The sequence below is a fragment of the Lontra canadensis genome, unplaced genomic scaffold, assembly GCF_010015895.1.
Source record: "Lontra canadensis isolate GAN:19392208 unplaced genomic scaffold, GSC_riverotter_1.0 scaffold69, whole genome shotgun sequence".
NCBI classification, from domain to species: Eukaryota; Metazoa; Chordata; class Mammalia; order Carnivora; family Mustelidae; genus Lontra; species Lontra canadensis.
In genome coordinates this window covers 10,222,346-10,239,582 of record NW_022631063.1, presented here as the reverse complement: position 1 = coordinate 10,239,582, position 17,237 = coordinate 10,222,346, and the positions used below count along the sequence as shown (strand labels likewise).

General features: G+C 39.2%; 1 protein-coding gene across 4 annotated transcripts in view; it reads right to left on the bottom strand.

Annotated features, from left to right (window-relative positions):
* Positions 1-17,237, bottom strand: part of RAPGEF4 (Rap guanine nucleotide exchange factor 4) — a 294,249-nt gene that overhangs the window by 102,430 nt on the left and 174,582 nt on the right. For all 4 annotated transcript variants that reach the window (XM_032880467.1, XM_032880470.1, XM_032880468.1 and 1 more), the window contains one exon: positions 13,947-13,966. In XM_032880467.1, the coding sequence (XP_032736358.1) occupies positions 13,947-13,966 (20 nt within the window). The remainder of the gene's footprint in view (positions 1-13,946; positions 13,967-17,237) is intronic.

Below are 17,237 nucleotides of genomic sequence, written 5' to 3'. Positions count from 1 at the left end.
AATCATGGGAGTATGTTAAGGAAACACAGGAGCCAATCAAAAGATCTCCTAATTGCCAAAACTGAAAAAATCTGAGAAACAAAGTAAGTATAGAAATATAGTAGTAATGGATTATAACCCAAAGTATAAAATAGATACTCATGAGGCCACGCTGATACAAATAAATAACGGACTGACTTATTTAATTAAGTAATGTGAGAGGAGAAACAAATCTTCCATGCAGAACAGTTCCAAATAATTGATGTAGGTATTCACTATCAAGGAGGTAGTGTATAATTTCTTACACTACAGTGTGGGCTGTTCACGGTGATTTCCTTCAAAAGAGTTCAGTATGGAAATGGGGGTTGGGGGAGAGTGACTTTACACCGGAGAAATTGGGAAAATACCACTTTAACCAGGTAATCAAAGTCAATGGTAAATCAAATTGATAGCATGTATTCTTAATATGACATGATGAAAATGGACTATATCTCTGAGATCTTTCCCCGAAAATCCATAATCCGAGTCTAATCTGAAAAAAATATCAGACAAATCCCAGCTGAGGGACGTTCTCTAAAATGCCTGATCATTATTCCTCAAATCTGTCAGAGTCATCAACAGCAAGGAAAATCTGAGAGACCCATAGCATCCAAAAAGAGCCTAAGGAGACATAATCACTAACTGTAAAGTGGTATCTGGGATGGGATCCTGGAACAGAAAGAGGACACCACACAAAAACAAAGGAGAGGGGTGCCTAGGTGACTCAGTCAGTTATGCGTCTGTCCTTGGCTCAGGTCATGATCCCAGGGTCCTGGGACTGAGCCCCACTGTTGGCTTCCTGCCCAGCGGGGAGCCTGCTTTTCCCTCTCCCCACCGCCCTGCTTGTGTTCCTTCTCTCGCTGTCTCTCTCTTTCTGTCAAATAAATAAAATCTTTTAAAAAAAGAGGGAGATATGTAAACAATGGACTTCAGCTAACGTTAATGTAACAATATTGGTTCATTAAAAAATGCTTAAAGATTAAAAACTGTCAACCCATAATTCTCTATCCAGTGAAAATATCCTTTAGGAATGAAGGTAAAATAAAGACATTCTCAGATGAAGGAAAATTTAGGAGAATTAATATCCAGCAGACCTGTTCTACAAGAATTTCTAAAGGAAGTTCTTCAGACAGAAGGGAAATAATACCAGAGGGAATCTTAGAACATCAAAAATGAAGGAAGAACAACAGCAAGATAACTAAAAATAATTCCAGAAAGGGGAAGGGGATGGTGTGAAACCTAACCTTGACAAGATATAGATAACTGGAAAAAAAAAAATCATTTGCAGAGTAAATTCATTCCCAATATGGTTGAGACAATGTTAGATAATAAAATCTGTTAAAAAAAAGTAGACTATGAAACTATGCAGTGTGAACTGAATTTTATTTCTGTATGTATGTTTGTTTCTGTATGTTAAATATAGAAACACACAGAGCTCTGGCTGGTGGCATCTATGGGAGATTTTTAAAAATACTTTTATGTTTCCAAATATTCAACATAAGCATTATTACATTTATGATCAGTGAAAGATAACCATTATTTTAAAAATTCACTGTTTCACTAGACTTCATTTGAGACTCTTGGCATAAACATTTCCTTTTAGGCACACAATAGAAGCCTCAATGAGTCATCTGAATGTAAATTTGGCTCATAGGATTTGAAGACTTAAAATCAAATGGGTAAAAAAAAAGGAAGAATCCCTGTAATATTCTAGGACGAATGGGATTGCTTATGTCATCTGCTGGTTCAGAACCCACATCTAAGTAGCTCAAAAGACTTAACAAGATCAAATCTTGTTAATTTCCACATCATACATGTTAAGAAGACAGTGAAAAAGAAATTATGCTTCTGACTGAATGGAATGCATGGATTTCTAAAGCACAATGCTCATTGCAATCAAAGCTATTGCAAGATGTGATGTCAACATTATTCTCGTAAGTGCTTCTGTCCTATTTCTTCATAAACAAGGGATGAAGACTAACCCCAAATGAGATATTGATTGCATTATGTTGTTATCTGAGTACACTAGAGGAAGAGGACTGATTTCTTAGCAGTCAGCTCAATGTGCCTCCCTGAGAAGGAGAGGTGAACAGCTACCGTTTCCTGTTCCCTCTTCTTCTGGGCACAGACCTTCACCCCATCTTCAGACCTGAGTCCACAGTGGTATCTCACCCACACTGCTCAGAGTTGGGGTGAAACGGCCGCCTCACCTACACTACCAGATCGGTCAGTGTCTTTCTCCAAGGTTTTCTAAATGTAGCTGCGGGGGAAGAACTAGGGACCAGTGGAGGCCATATTTCCAGGCTTGGGGAGAAGCAGAAAGAAGTAGAGCCCTTGGCTTCTATTAGCAGAGGGCCAGCTCCACACTTGTGCTTCCCATGGACTGGGGATGTGAGTCCTCAACTTGCCCTCTTGTTTATTTTTGAGGTGGCTTGATGTGGATTTCTATTACCTGTAGTTCACCTAGTCCGGAGTTACATGGTAATTTAGTAACTATATTCTTGTGAAGAGGGAAAATGTTGGGGGGTGAATAATGAAACATTTTCTCAGAAATCCTTTGTGTTCCAGTGACATGGCTCTTAGAATGCTCAGAGGATTTTAGCCTTAACTCCCATCTCTCTCCATTTTAATATAATTACGTTTACCTATTTCTCTCCTAAGCTGTTTAGACTGTTGGGCTGTTTTGGTCTTTGAAGTCAAGAATTAGTTTTATTGGATTTCATTTCTGTAGAGCCAAAGCATGTGCCTACATGGCACATAGTAGGCACTTGCTAAATGTTAGTTGATTTTAAAAGGATTTTCCTCCTATTATGGCATTATTTCAATCCTTCAAGCTTTAGTAATTGGATATTTGTGGCTAGGCTGGAAAGATTAATTTATTTAAGAAAAAGGGGGTTATTAACTCATTTAGTAGTATAAGAAACTATAAAAAGAGAATGATTAAACTAATTAAGAAAACAAATTGTTTCAAGCAGGCCATAGCCATTTAAAATCACTGATTCATATAGAAATAATTTGTGGGCTCAGTTACAAATAACATCCCTCTACCTACTCATTATATTAGGTCCCTGAGGATGTCTATTAAGCGATGCTTTGTTAGCTTGATTCATTTACTATTTGTACTTGATATAGCCCATAAATCAACCTTTTATTAATTTGAAAGGTGATGTATGCTGTTGTACACAGAGTTTACTTACACACATAAATTCTCCTAATATCTACAAAATATAACAGAGGGGGCAAGATGAACTTAATAAAACCCTTACTAATTTTTGCCTCATTATTTTTATTTTTTTAAGATACATTCTAATTTTATTCATGCCCCAGGCACATGTTACTCAGTATAAATACTCAATATCTAATCTCATTTTCACTCTCTGATGTTTATTATCAGTAACTATTGACTGGACAGAGGGACACAACAAAAGCCCACCTATAATCCTGGATGCTTTCTAGTGACAGTGACTTTAAAACTGGGTCTCCAAGACCCCTCTATCCTCAGCTTTCCCTGTTGGAGTTGTTGGTGACTGCATACTTCCACATGGTCAGACCCTAAACCCTGAAGTCATCCTTAACTCCTCTCCTTCTCTCTCTACTCGTGGTTAATCCATCACTCTTATTTTCAAAATCCATCCAGAATGCAACAATTCCCACAGCCCTCCTGTGACTACCCCACCATCTCTCTCTCCAGGAGGTACGACACTAACTGCCTAGAAGCCAAAGAATTCAGTGACCTTGCTATGTAAAACTATTTCCTTTTCATCTACTGATTTATATGAATGAGCTTTCCCAGTGCTACATATATAATCTCCATGACGAAGAACACAATTAGTTAAATTTATTGCAGATAGATAACGAACTCATTTTTAAAAAAAGCATCCAAGTCATTCAATGAAGCATTTCCAATAATAATTTACCTTAATACTTAATAACTGTTTATAAAAATATAAAAAGTATTTAGTTTTGACAGTTGTGTACAACTACTGTCATAACTCAAGCCAGAAGAAAAATTTTAATAGATAATTAGAGTCATAAGAAATTTCAAAACCCTAAAATTTAAATGTATATACTTCTTTTTGATACATGAAAGTGTAAGAGGGTAATCAATAAGAAACTTTCAGTCATAAAAATGCATTACAACATGGAGGTGCCTTTTAATCCTGGACAGCTCACACTGGGACAGTTGATATGAAGAAAAATTATCTTCTTATTTTAAGACACTGTTACACGTGAGCCTTTGTTACCATGGTTGAATCTGTATATTAACTAACACATTGAGACAATTAAAAAGTAATCTTGTCTGGAACAAAAAATATTATGATAGGATAAAATTCTGTGGAGTGAACAGAGCAGGAATATGATTTAAAGGTGAAAAAGAAATAATATAATATTACTAACTGCTAAAAAAAGAGTGTGTTCATAGTTTTTCAAAATGGTAAGTAGCATATTGGCCCCCACAAAGACTAATGCTGATCTAATACACAGGCAGCATTCTACAAAAGTTGCTACCTAATAGAATCACTTCTTGGGAAAATCTGTTTGACGTACAGGATCGGCACTCAGTATCTTTCTATGGACTTACAGACCAGATACCTCTTTTTTTTAAGAAAGTCAAGTTTCAACAACATCACACATATTGGATGAGGAGACATAAATGGATGAGTGCATGAATTGGATATTTTGACTAATTTGGAGGCTTCCAAGTGTTAGTCATCTTACAAAAGAAAATAATATTTACTATTCATATTTCCACTTTGACTTTCATCCAAACATTTCATGTGACCCAACTAAAACTTCAGCTCTCAGGTTAGACGTGCAGAAACACTGGGATGGCCACCAGAGGGAGCCCAAGTATTTTTCTGAATAAACCAGCCAGCACTGAGAGAAAACACAAAGCCTAACGGAAGGGGGGATCTGGCAGAAGACCCACCATTACCTGTTTCAGTCACTTAAAATAATTTCTTGTTGAATAACAGAGCTATTTTTGCATTTATATTGCAAATTCCTTCATGAGGCAGTTGTACATTGCAATGCTTTGATACTTTGAGCAGAAGAATTGGTGAAACATATTTAAAAACCTCACATACCCTAAAACTAGAAGGTCCAGGATAGGCGGTCGTGAAAACATCCATGATGCTCTGCTGTGTCCCCCAAACAGGCCAGGCCTCTTCTCCAGCTTATCTTCATTTTCCTGTTCTTAGTCTATCCTGGTCCATCTTTGTAGTCAACTCTGGGTGTGGTTTCCTCGCTTTGTTTGGAACCAGGCTATCAAATTACAGCACTGAGTGAGCACTTGGTGTGACATGGGAATTTTTCATCCTCCTGGCTGAGCCAAATTATATGGACATTAAAATGAATGATTTTCCATTTGGCATCCTGAAGTCTTCCTAGAACTGAGCATTGGACTAAGTCCTAACAGGATTCAAGAGGACCTCTACAATGCTTCCCCAGAACCCAAGCTCCCCTCGGGGTGCCTGGATGGCTCAGTTGGTTGGGCGTCCCACCTGTGATTTCAGCTTGGGTCATGATCTCAGGGTTGTGAGATGGAGCCCTGCTTGGATCTCTATACTCAGGGTGAAGTTTGCCTGGGATCCTCTCTTCTCCTCTCCCCCTCCCCTATTGCACTCCCTAAATAAATAAATTAATTAATGAATATGTGAACATATAAAATCTTAAAAAAACAAAACAAAAACAAACCAGAACCTACTGCCAACCTCAGGGATCCCCTATCCAGGTTGGAGAGAGGGAGCCTGAGACTACAGACAAGGGTGTGATCTTGTTTAGAACCAGACTCCAGGGAAACTTAATCTGTTTTAGATTTGAGTGCTATGGAGTTTTGGAATTTTCCGCCTGCCTTATCTTAATTGATCTCCCAACAATTCTTTTACTGTGGTAGGTCAGGGATCACCATGTTCTTGATGAGGAAACCAGGTCATGGAGGTAAGGGACATACTTGTGCCCTGTCACAGGCTATCAAGTGTCAGGGACAGAAACTTACGCACTTTTGGGGACATAGACTAAAACAATGACTAAGTACTAATTCAGTCATACCAATGTCTTCTGAGATAAAAAATTATCACCTTCCTTTTCCCTCACGTTACAAGTAAGTGAAAGGCATCATATTAATTTAGTGACTTAGCACTTGTTTTACCCAGTATTTTCATGGTATGCTTTCCTATGTTATTTTTTCATGTCCAGATGGGATAATTTTATGATGTATGCAAATAAATTAACACAAACAAATTAAATTCCACAAGGTTAGGTCCTCTGCTGAATGCTGCTAGATTTAACATCCTTATTAATGCCTTGAAAACGGACTCAAAAGCATTCTTAATAATTTTGACAATGATACCCAACTGGGTGGGGATGGCTGGCCCTTAGGAGAAGTGGAATAAAATTTAAAATGACCTCAACAAGTGAAAAAGGTATAAAGACAAAATTCAATGGAAAGCCCTTCAGAGAGATCCACTCAAGAGAAGGGTGTATGTGCATGGGGCAGGGGGCGAGGTAGGATGAACAAAAGAGAACCACAGAAATGCAGGAGCACTGACTGGGCAATTAAGCAGAAAGGAGCTGGAGGTCCAAGTGACCAATGGGCTCTAAAGACATTAGCAATCTAGATCTGTCATTTTTAAAAAAGAAGGCATGGTACTGGGAGGTACAAATAGGGGGAAAACTAATTCAAACTAATTCCCCATCTACATTTTTAAAAAGATCAAGTTTTAGAGTAAAAAAAAAATACGATGTTTTGTTAGGTTCCCAAAATACCAGAGCTTGGAAGCCGGGTTTTGAGAACCTTGAAAAGGATCCTACAAAGTATAGTTTTTAAAATAATGAAAAGTTTTTTTTAGATCTGATGAAATTAGCCTTGAAAGAGAAAATTCTTGTACTCTGTTCCTTTATTTACGCTATGCTCTTGGCCTGGAATATCCTTTCCCTTTCACCTGGGTAACGTCTCCTTTCCATCAGGAGTGCACACAGGCATTGCTGCTTCTTCAAGGCCTGCTCTGAACCCCTCCCCATCTCCCCAAGGAGAATCCCACAGACTCCCCCAGGTGTCTCCTCAGAGTACATACCAGGTACTTAGCACTGGCTAAGCACTTGGGATAAATCTTTTCATTAGTCCTTCTGGAAGCCCCCTGGGGTAAGACACTACGGTCACTTCCGCTCTGTAGAGGGAACGGGAGGAGTAAGCTTAATTACCGTGTCCACCTTCCCGGGATGAGTAAGTGGCAGAGTTGGGACTGTAACTCAGCTGAAGAACTCCGGAGCTCAACTGCTTGTACCACACTCTCCCGACCACGTGTGCCCATGACTTGTCCTTACACGCTTGTGTTCACATGTCTGCCTCTGTCCAGGGGCTCTAACTCCTTGAAGGAAACAACCAATCTTTCTTTATTTTCGTGGCCCCACAAGGGGCTTGGGATCGATCACTACATGTTTGTTAAATTAAAGATTTTCAACCAAACAGATAGCATGTTTCTGTGGGTATTTTTGAGTCATTCTTTGAAGGAAAATAAAAAATAAAGTTAAATTCAAGTGAACAGAGTTTAAACATTTAAAAGAACTGGCAATAAGAATTCTGAACAATGCCAGATAATATTAGCAAAGGTGGTTTTATCATTTCATTTTCTGGAAATTTTGAAGAATGAAAACAATTAAATATATATGCCTACATACATACCTATGTATGTGTTTATATACATATGTGAATATGTGCATCTCTATCACTTATCTATCTTCAAAGTAATTTTTTTGAAAGGTAAAGAGGATGACCACAGGATATTTTAATATCTATGGACTCAGGGGAGGCTATCTGACACAGAACTGTTATCAGAAAAGAAACCAAATCCTAAATGACACGTAGTCACTCTATTAATTTATCCAACCCGAGAATGCTACAGATAGCTCTCCTAAACAGAAGACATACTTTGCAAATAATTTGGTTCCAATTTCTCAAAACAAGAACAATAAAAATTCAGATACATCAAACATAAATGATACCATCTAATTTATTCTCACCGTCAATTGAGATAACATGCCAGCAGCCCAAAGTTACTGGTGATGAGCATAATTGCCTGCAGCACAGGATAAAATATTTCTGGAGACAGCAATCTACTCTCCCATGACTTTGAAATCAGCACTCTCGTACATTACCATTAACATGACATTGTGTTCCTTGCCCCTGCTACCTAGTGGAACTAATTCTCAGCAGCAGGGCCCGGTAGGGAGAGGCCTCATCTCAAGGCCATGTCATTTTTTCAAGAGAGCAGGGGAGAAGCTGTTGGCTAGGGAGACGGGGGGAATCTCGTTTCTTCTATTATCACTATTTTTAACAATTAAGCACTCCTGCGTTCTCCATGGTATTTCGCGGAAGTCAAATTCTGATTACACAGAAGCCTGAGAGGAGGTACGGACCCCCAGCTGGGTAAAACAAGGAAAAACTCATGCAATCCTAGAAAACCATCAGCACTGCGACAGTGAAAAGTTCTACTCCGTTAAAAAAAAAAAAACAAAACCTAAAAACTGTAGAGAAACCGAAAGGAGAGCACTGACATAATCAGCAAGTGTAATTCATAATCTCAGGAAAGTAATTCTAAAACATACTAACGAACCAGCACCCCAGGACAGCCCAATATGTGCCATGTCACCCCCCAAACTGACAGTAAGCAGGTCTTGGGAACACTGCCGGTAACATTCAGATGCAACAAACACATGGCTTAACTGATACCAGAGGGATGAGGTTTTTAGGCTGTTACCCGCATTTACTATTCACGATTTAGATTAAGGGCAACTATGCCTCATCTTAAAAATTCAATCACTGTACCACTGCAGGAGCTAGAGAGAGAGAGAGAGAGAGAGATGGCACCGTCAGCTTTGTAACAGAGCAGAGGAACAGATGGAACAAAAAAGCAGGAAGAGACTCAGCAAGGGCATTCTGCCCTATAAAATAAATAAAAAAAACTCACAAACACAAAAACAAACATTTCTTCAGAGACCGGGAGCTGATGTTGTCCTTGGCACCTTCGACATGAAGTCGCTGGTGTTCTCCAGGAGGTGGGGTGGGGTAAGTGTGGGCTCACCCAGCTGCGTGTTCCCATAGGCCGGCTCAAGAAATGAGTGTTTACGCTCCACGCACCAGGAGGGACCGAGCCAGCAATACTGCCAAATCTAATCTTCACCTGGGCTGTAAGCAGTGTGTCCTTTAAAAGCAAAATGAGAAAGCAACTGACTTCTCTACGTTGATTTAGTATCCTGGTGCGTATTGTGGAGGGCACGTATTGCATAGAGCCCTGGATGTGCTACATAAACAATGAATTTTGGAACACTGAAAAGAAATAAAATTCAAAAACAAAACAACAAAAAAAGCAAAATGAGCAGGTTTAGGATTTTTCTGTTCTTCGCATTTGGTTGGTTTGCCCTTGTCTATTGAAGTTCCCGCCTTCGGCCTGTTACAGACGCACTGGAAGAGCACTCCTAGCTAACAGTTCTCGCGCTGGAGCAGACGGGATCAGCCGCGGGGTGTAAACCTGTGAACTCCGGCCAAGATGTCTTGATAAGCTCTGGACATGTTATCAATCATGTTTTAAAAGCAGGATTTTAAGAACTGTTTCCCAGAAACTGTTGGTTTGAATTCAGTAGGTGTTCTAAAGCTGGAGTTAAAAGGTTTTACAGGGTTTTATGGGTTTCACTAAGTTTTTTTTAAGTTTGTTTGAGGACGCACAATTTCCATAATGGTAAAAGAAGATATTGTTATTTAATAGGTGGGAAATGTTTTAATTTGTTTTCTTTAACCTTAAAAAAGAGCAGCAATAAATGTTATTATATTCCCTAGAAGTACCTAATGTTCCTAACATTTTGACACTAATAGTTACTCTCTTCTTATTCTCCTATTGTCCTTTCCTTAATGAGAACTTTCCAGCTGTGTAAATTATTTCCTCCCCATCTGCCATTTAAAGTCTGTGTCTTTATAATAATTTCTAAAAATTCTTCTTTATATAAATGACCAATGATTTTTAAAGGTTTGACAAACTGCTGATTTAAGTCATCTTAAAATAAGGCTTACCAAATGGTTTTACAAGACTCCCAAGCTTGCTCATTACTACTTGGTAGCACCCAGTTCTTCCAGTGCTTAGGAAACCTTAGAGCTCTGAATTGATTATAAGTTTTTTACTCAAATTCCAGATAGTTAACATGCAGTGTAATGTTAGTTTCAGGAGTACAATATAGGGATTCAACACTTCCATACAATATCCGGTGCTCATCACAGCCAGTGCCCTCCTCAGTCCCCATTACCTCTTTGACCCATCCTCGCACTCACCTCCCCTCTGGGACTCATCAGTTTTTCTTTAGAAGTTAAGAGTCTGTTTTTTGGTCTCTCTTTCTCTCTTTTTTCTTTGTTTCTTTTGTTTTTTAAATTCTACATACAAGTGAAATCACATTTGTCTTTCTCTGACTGACTTGTTTTAGTTATTATACTCTTTAGCTCCAACCATGTTGCAAACGGCAAGATTTCATTCCCTTTTACAGCTGAGTAATATTCCAGCACATGTGTATATGTGTGTGTGTGTGTGTGTGTGTGTGTGTGTGTGTATACACACCATATCTTCTTTATGCATTCATCAGTCCATGGACACTTGGGCTTTTTCCATAACTGAATTGCTGGATCGACTGGTGTTTTACGATGGGACAGTACTCTTCCACACTTAGTAGGAACCTCACTAATCACCCTGTCAGTGCTATAACTGCCTTAAAAAATGGGGACTTCAAATGATCCTTTTGGAAACCAGATGTTTATAAATATGGAAATGGGATTATTATTTCCATATACATATGGAAATGGGATTATTTTATGTTTATAAATATGGAAATAATTATTTAATAATTATTTATTATTATTTATAATAATAAATTATTATTATATTTATATATTATATAAATATCTTCCTGAGCCTATTTTCTGGCTCCTTCTACATTGAGGAAGAAAAGGATAAACTTCAAAACTACGTAACTCCATACCAATCGTCTGTCAAAAGGATGAAGCACAACAGGAACAAAATCTACAGAATTATCAGAAAATCATAGACTAGCTCATTTTGCCAAAGGGCCACTGTAACATTCAACTATGAAGCTTTCTTGTAATTGTGATTTTTAGCTTCCATGTTAAACATGGTCATCTGATAGGGCATATACAGAAGACGGAAAAAACACAACTGGAACAGACCAAAGAGAATAATTTTTTTATACAACCAACAGCCCCAAACACTCACAACGTTATCAAAATAGTCTACTTACTTTGTTGGCACAATGGTCATTTTTCTAATATTTTACCCATTAGTTTATAGGTTCCAGTATCCTGTGTCATATCAAGTTAAATGATGTCTCTATCAATTACAGTAAGTAGTAAACAAAATAATGTAGCAAGTTAACTGCCAGCCCATTTGTTTCTACACAAGTGCAATTTATGACAAGAAAGAAAGTTCCTTTTTTGTAAGGTGAGGCTGCATCTGGAAATAAAACAGAGCTGGCATGACAGTTAAACCCCACTTACTGATGCCTGTATATTTGGTTAAAAGTTAAACATGGTGATTAACGAAATCAAACGTAGGAGCTGGAGAGGAGAATATATTCTCTCCACAAAGAAGCTGTTTGGACACTGAAATGAATAGTCTAAGTGCTTTTATTTCAGTCCACAAGCATATTATTGCTATTTAGAAACATAAAGGGAATATAAGATTGCCGAGCGTGTAGTTAAAGAAGGTAAAGGATAAAAGAAATCATCATAACACAACTTGTCTCTTATAAAGGAAAAATTCCAATTAACACCCACTTTAAGGCTCTTAGGCTTCTTTTTATCTTTCTAGAGCTTCAACTCTATTCTCGAATGTCTTTCATCTCATTTGCTTTACTTTGACTGATGGCATTGGAGAGCTTTCTTAATAGCTCATGGTGATATTACATCCATGCTATTTGTGGAGAGAGAAAGAGGGTGCTTTTCTGTTTGCTAAAGAATCTGACATAGAATGAATGACCCAAACAAATACAAATGAACATATACTATGAATAATATAGGGGAGACAGCCTGGCCTGCCCCCTAAATCTTACAGGGCAATATGCTAACAACTCAATATATCTAACTTTCTGCAAACTTCAAATTCCTATTTTGTTACAAAGTGAGCCTCAGGATAACAGCTGGTAGGCCTCTGCTCAGAACATTGTGCCTGTTGTCCCTCTGTGGGGAGGTCTAATCTAAAGGTCACGAGGGACCTAAGAGAGACAGAGCTTCCTTTTGAAGCCTAGAACATTTTAGACCTCCTAGGGCTCGGCCATTCTGTGTGTGCCTTCCACATCGCTGATGGTTCCTTGATGAGGAAGCACCAGGCTCTTTTATCCTCTTTCCTTGGCTAGTGATCCGTGTATTATTTGTTTTGGAGTGCTTTGGGACATCCGTATCCAAAATCATGGCAGGATGAGTCTGTTACTATAGACTTTAAGCTTTGGCTTTCCTTGAACCTGATTATCTAGAGCTTTGCTCAACATATAGAGATTTTTTTTTTAATGGCAAAAGAGCAATGGAATGGTTCATTGAAGAAAGGTATTTTGAGGAAAACCATAAACGAGAGAAGGATAGTTACTTCATAAAAGGGTAGGACATTTTTCAGACGAGGAAAGATCTCGAGAAAATGATACAAATCTTGACAAGATAATAATTACAGTAATAGTCTTAACATTTACGAGCTCTGTTGGACTAGTCTATATGCTTTCCACAGATTATCCCATTCAATATTCATAATGGCCACTTAGGTGGTCATGACTAACATTCACAATTAAAGATGAGGCAAGGATGTTTCAAGGAGCCAAGTCGCTTGTGAGGTCCCACAGCCTAGAACTGAAATCCTCTGCCGAACCAAGCCAAGTGAAATTTTGGTATGACATTCATAGTGACATTGCTGGGTCTGGAACCCAAATTTGTGGTGGTACCACAGTGGGCCAGAATCTCAGTAGGCCCTTGAAGCCAACATTATGGAAAGGAGACCCCAGAAAAGGAAAACTAGAGTTTGATCTCTGAAAAGGGATACAGAAATAATCTGAATTGAATGAAGACAGTATCTCTGTCCACAGACACAAGACCAAAAGCAGGGAAAGGAAAGTAGAACTTTCTGTAATGATTCTGTAATGTTGCCACTTGGGTACAGCAATAGAGGAACATAATGAAAGGGGACACATCTGAGAGCCACCAAGCACCGCTTCAAATCAATCACCATATACTCTTCCACCATTAACCCTTCCAGGTTGTTGAATAAATTAAGATTCCAGTTAATATATAATTCATATTCTTATTTGCATGCAAAGCCAATGCCACTGCACCACTACCATCCTTGGAATCTGCACTTGGTACTGGTTCTTGGTGAAAAGTTTGTCCTACACCTACTCTCTTACCTGACTGCCCTTAACAATTAGAGCAATTACTTATTTTAGCTTCCATAAAGAAATACTTTCATGCAGCTTGGATACATTATCAAATCAACGGACCCCGTATTTCATATTTTGTATTCCCACTGAGGAAAAACAATGAATTTTTTGTATGTTATTAAAGCAATGATTTGCTCACTTGCTTGTTTACATCATGGGAAAAAGAAAAACCCTTAGTATTTGTACTCTTTGCCCCTAGAATAACCTTTCTGCAGACTAGTTAACATCAAGGACATGTGACGACCATGTCAGAGCAATCGACCTTCTCCCCCCTCATATTTCAATGGGACTCACCAAGATGCCAGAATAAGATTAGACAAATATTTATTGCTCTGTTGAATGTGGATGCAGAGCTCTCTTTACTGGTAGGGTTACCACTATTATTATTATTATTATTATATATTTTTTTACCTTAGGACAGTTTTTAGAGGCTAGGCAGAGAGAGTGCTACTCACGTTCTCCTTGTCAGGAATCCCTAGAAGAAGAAAAATAGAGAGAAAGACCATGAATTTTAAGATTAATCTGTAAAATGGAACTGAAATCCTTTGCTGAATCAAACAAAATAAAATTCGGGTGTTTCTAATTTGTGTTTCCATCAAAACTTACATAATGCTGCTTAGAAAAATAGCAGCACCCACCACAATCTGTACATAAGTAAATGAATGAATCAGGAGCAGGGCTGTGTACCAGAAAACAAAATCTCATGCTTATTTTGTTTTTCTACCATACGCTTTACTTTGCCAGAGGTAAAAATCCATCTCTGATTCATTTACACCATGCAAATGACTAATTCCTCTATGCTGGGCACAGAACACTCAGAATTTGGGACAGACATGTCAACTCTTAAGTGGAACATACCGTATTTTTTATATTTCAGACCACCTTACTATGCTCCAGTCTGTGAACCTAGCTTTAAGCTATACATAAAACCCACCAGAACACAACTTCCATTTGGGGCAAAGCAAATTCCTGCTGCCTCTGAAGTCAGGTCTGAGCCTGGCTGTGTCTGTTTCCAGGGGTGTCCCAGTTTTCTCAGTGAGAAAGTTCACCATTCATCCATTTATGCATTTGTTCATTCATTTATGAACATTCTGTGAGCTACAGGCAGGCCCTGGTCCGTTGTACTTCCTTTGGAGCTGTTGACTCTGACGAATGTGATCAGGGTGGCCACACAGGAAGGCCCACAGCCCCAGCAGAGCTTAATGCCTCCAGTGCAGTGGGCCCAAGTGGCCTTCTACTGAGAAACGGAACCACAGGTGGTTTGTCTGTGTGGTTCACCCTCAGGGCAGTTTGAAGTGGTTTGTGACATAAAAATAAAGTAGCTCCAAATTCTGAGTAAACAGCACATTCTGTGTTTAATAATGGGGTACACAAGATGTATACTACTGGCTTTAGAAGAATTGAATGCCCATTTTAATAGGCAGTAGTATAATACATAGAAAGGGTAAGAATGGAAGAGACTATCTGAAAACATTCCCTAGTTAAAGTCTGACTCCCACACTGGAATAGTCCCCAGGACATAAAAATCCTAAGCAGGAAGCAGGGTGACAGACAGAATATTAATGGGCATGTTTGCCATCATTTCCCAAATCTGTTAGAAGCAGTAAGGGTGGCCTAATATCAGCACTCTGAAACTTTGAGTCCCAGCCATCCATCCATTATTTGATCCAATTGGTCAACAACCATTTGAAAAGACCAGAGTTGATTATATGAGGAGATACAGAGTGTAACAGAAGCTTCCTTTCTAGGAGTTTCGATAAGATAAATACATAGCACAAATCATCATATCTGAGTGGCTGGAGATTAGGATATTTGTAGAGAAATAACACTGAAAAGATGATTTGGGGATATGCAGGAACTTGAATGTTGGGGTAAGGCATTAGCAGTCTTGGAATTTCACCTTTTATGGCAGGCAACAGGCAATCGTTAAGATGTTTTGAGGCACAGAGTGATAGGACCAGGAAAAAGCTGGGGAGGGGTCTGTTCAAAATGAAAAGACATTTAAAACATAAAAATCAGATGCAAGAGCATGGTCCTCGAGGTCCAGTTTGAGCAAAGACATTCAGCGGGGAAAATCGGAGTATGGACTCAGTAGATGATGTGATTAAGGAAAGTCAGACCAGTTATATAAGGTGTGATAATGGTGTTAGGGTTGTGCATGGAAAAGTCTTTATTTTCAAAACCATCTGCTGAAGTATTTGGGGTGAAATGTGTGTATGTGAGTAGAAGAAGGAAATAAGGCAAATATAAAAATTAAAATATTAGTGCATATTGTTATTAATAAACAAATCAGATTTAAGTATTAAAATACTAATGGTAATTAAAGTGATGAAGACATAGATGTTAACTCTGTCATTCTGTATGTTTGAAATTTGTCACAATACAAAGTAAATTTAAAAAATTCTGTGTAAGTCAGGTATAAGTCAGGTGTAGGATAGACCAAGGGTGAAATACTGAAGGCTTGGAGCCAGCTGAGTCATTCTTGCCCTCAAGTCAGGAGTGATGAGGCCTTTGGCCAAGTGGCTGCAGAGGAAAGGAAAAACATGAACCCTGCAAAGGAAGGAGCAAAGGACCAGATGGGTGTTTAGCCTCAGTGCATGGAGGTGACAGAAGGAAGGACTCTAAAATGGTTAAGGTTTAGGGACGCTTGGGTGGCTCAGTTGGTTAAACATCTGCCTTTGGCTTAGGTCATGATCCTGGGGTCCTGGAATTGAGCACCACATCAGGCTCCCTGCTCAGCGGGGAGCCTGCTTCTTCCTCTCTCCTGCCACTCCCCCTGCTTTTGCTCTCTCACTCCCTCTCTCTTTCTCTCTGACAGATAAAGAAATAAAATCTTTAAAAAAACATAAAATGGTTGAGGTTTAGAGGCTGGTATGGGAGAAGAACAGTACAGGTAGGAATGGAAATGTGGCTTTCAGGAGGAGGGATGGGCTTTGTGGGAATAAGGATGTGTTCTGTTGCTGACACTGTGAGTTTAAGAGACCAGCAGAACATCCAGATGGAAAGAGAACCAGCAGTCTTCTGGAAAGCTTGGCCACCATGGGAAGAATCAAACAGAGGTATTGGTTCAGGAAGTTTGTATCCACTGTAAGAAAGGATGGTCATGGGGAAAGTATAACAGCCCAAGAGTGGACTCTTGGATAATACCTAAACTGACAGGAAGAGGTACTTGTGGAAGAGACCAAACACATGTGGCCAGAGAGATACCAGAAAACCAGGATAAGGCTGTGGGGAGGAGCCTGGGAACTCAGGAAGAATGGAGCCTGCACATGGAAAGTCATACTCAAATTCAGAGAGATAGGGAAGGGTAATGATGGAGCCTGGCACTGGTTGGTCACTGGAGTCTTTAGATGGTTTGAGTCAAGAGGTATAGGGCAGAAGCCAGAGTTGGAGGGGTTAAGAGTGACGAGTGGTGAGGAAATAATAGGTAACACCACCGGGGTTCTCACTCCATGCCTGGCACCCTCTAAACACTTGACATGCTTGGCTTCCTTCAATCCTCACAACAATCTTGTGATGAAACCGAGGCACAGAGAAGTCAAGTGCCTTGCCTGAGGTCACACAGATAGAAGACAACACAGCTGGACTTTCAAGTCAAGGACTCTTCATGAGCTGGTCATCCTTACATCAACCAGGAAAGAAAAATCAAGAACACGGGAGGGGAAGGAAAGGAAAGGAAAGGAAAGGAAAGGAAAGGAAAGGAGAGGAGAGGAGAGGAGAGGAGAGGAGAGGAGAGGAGAGGAGAG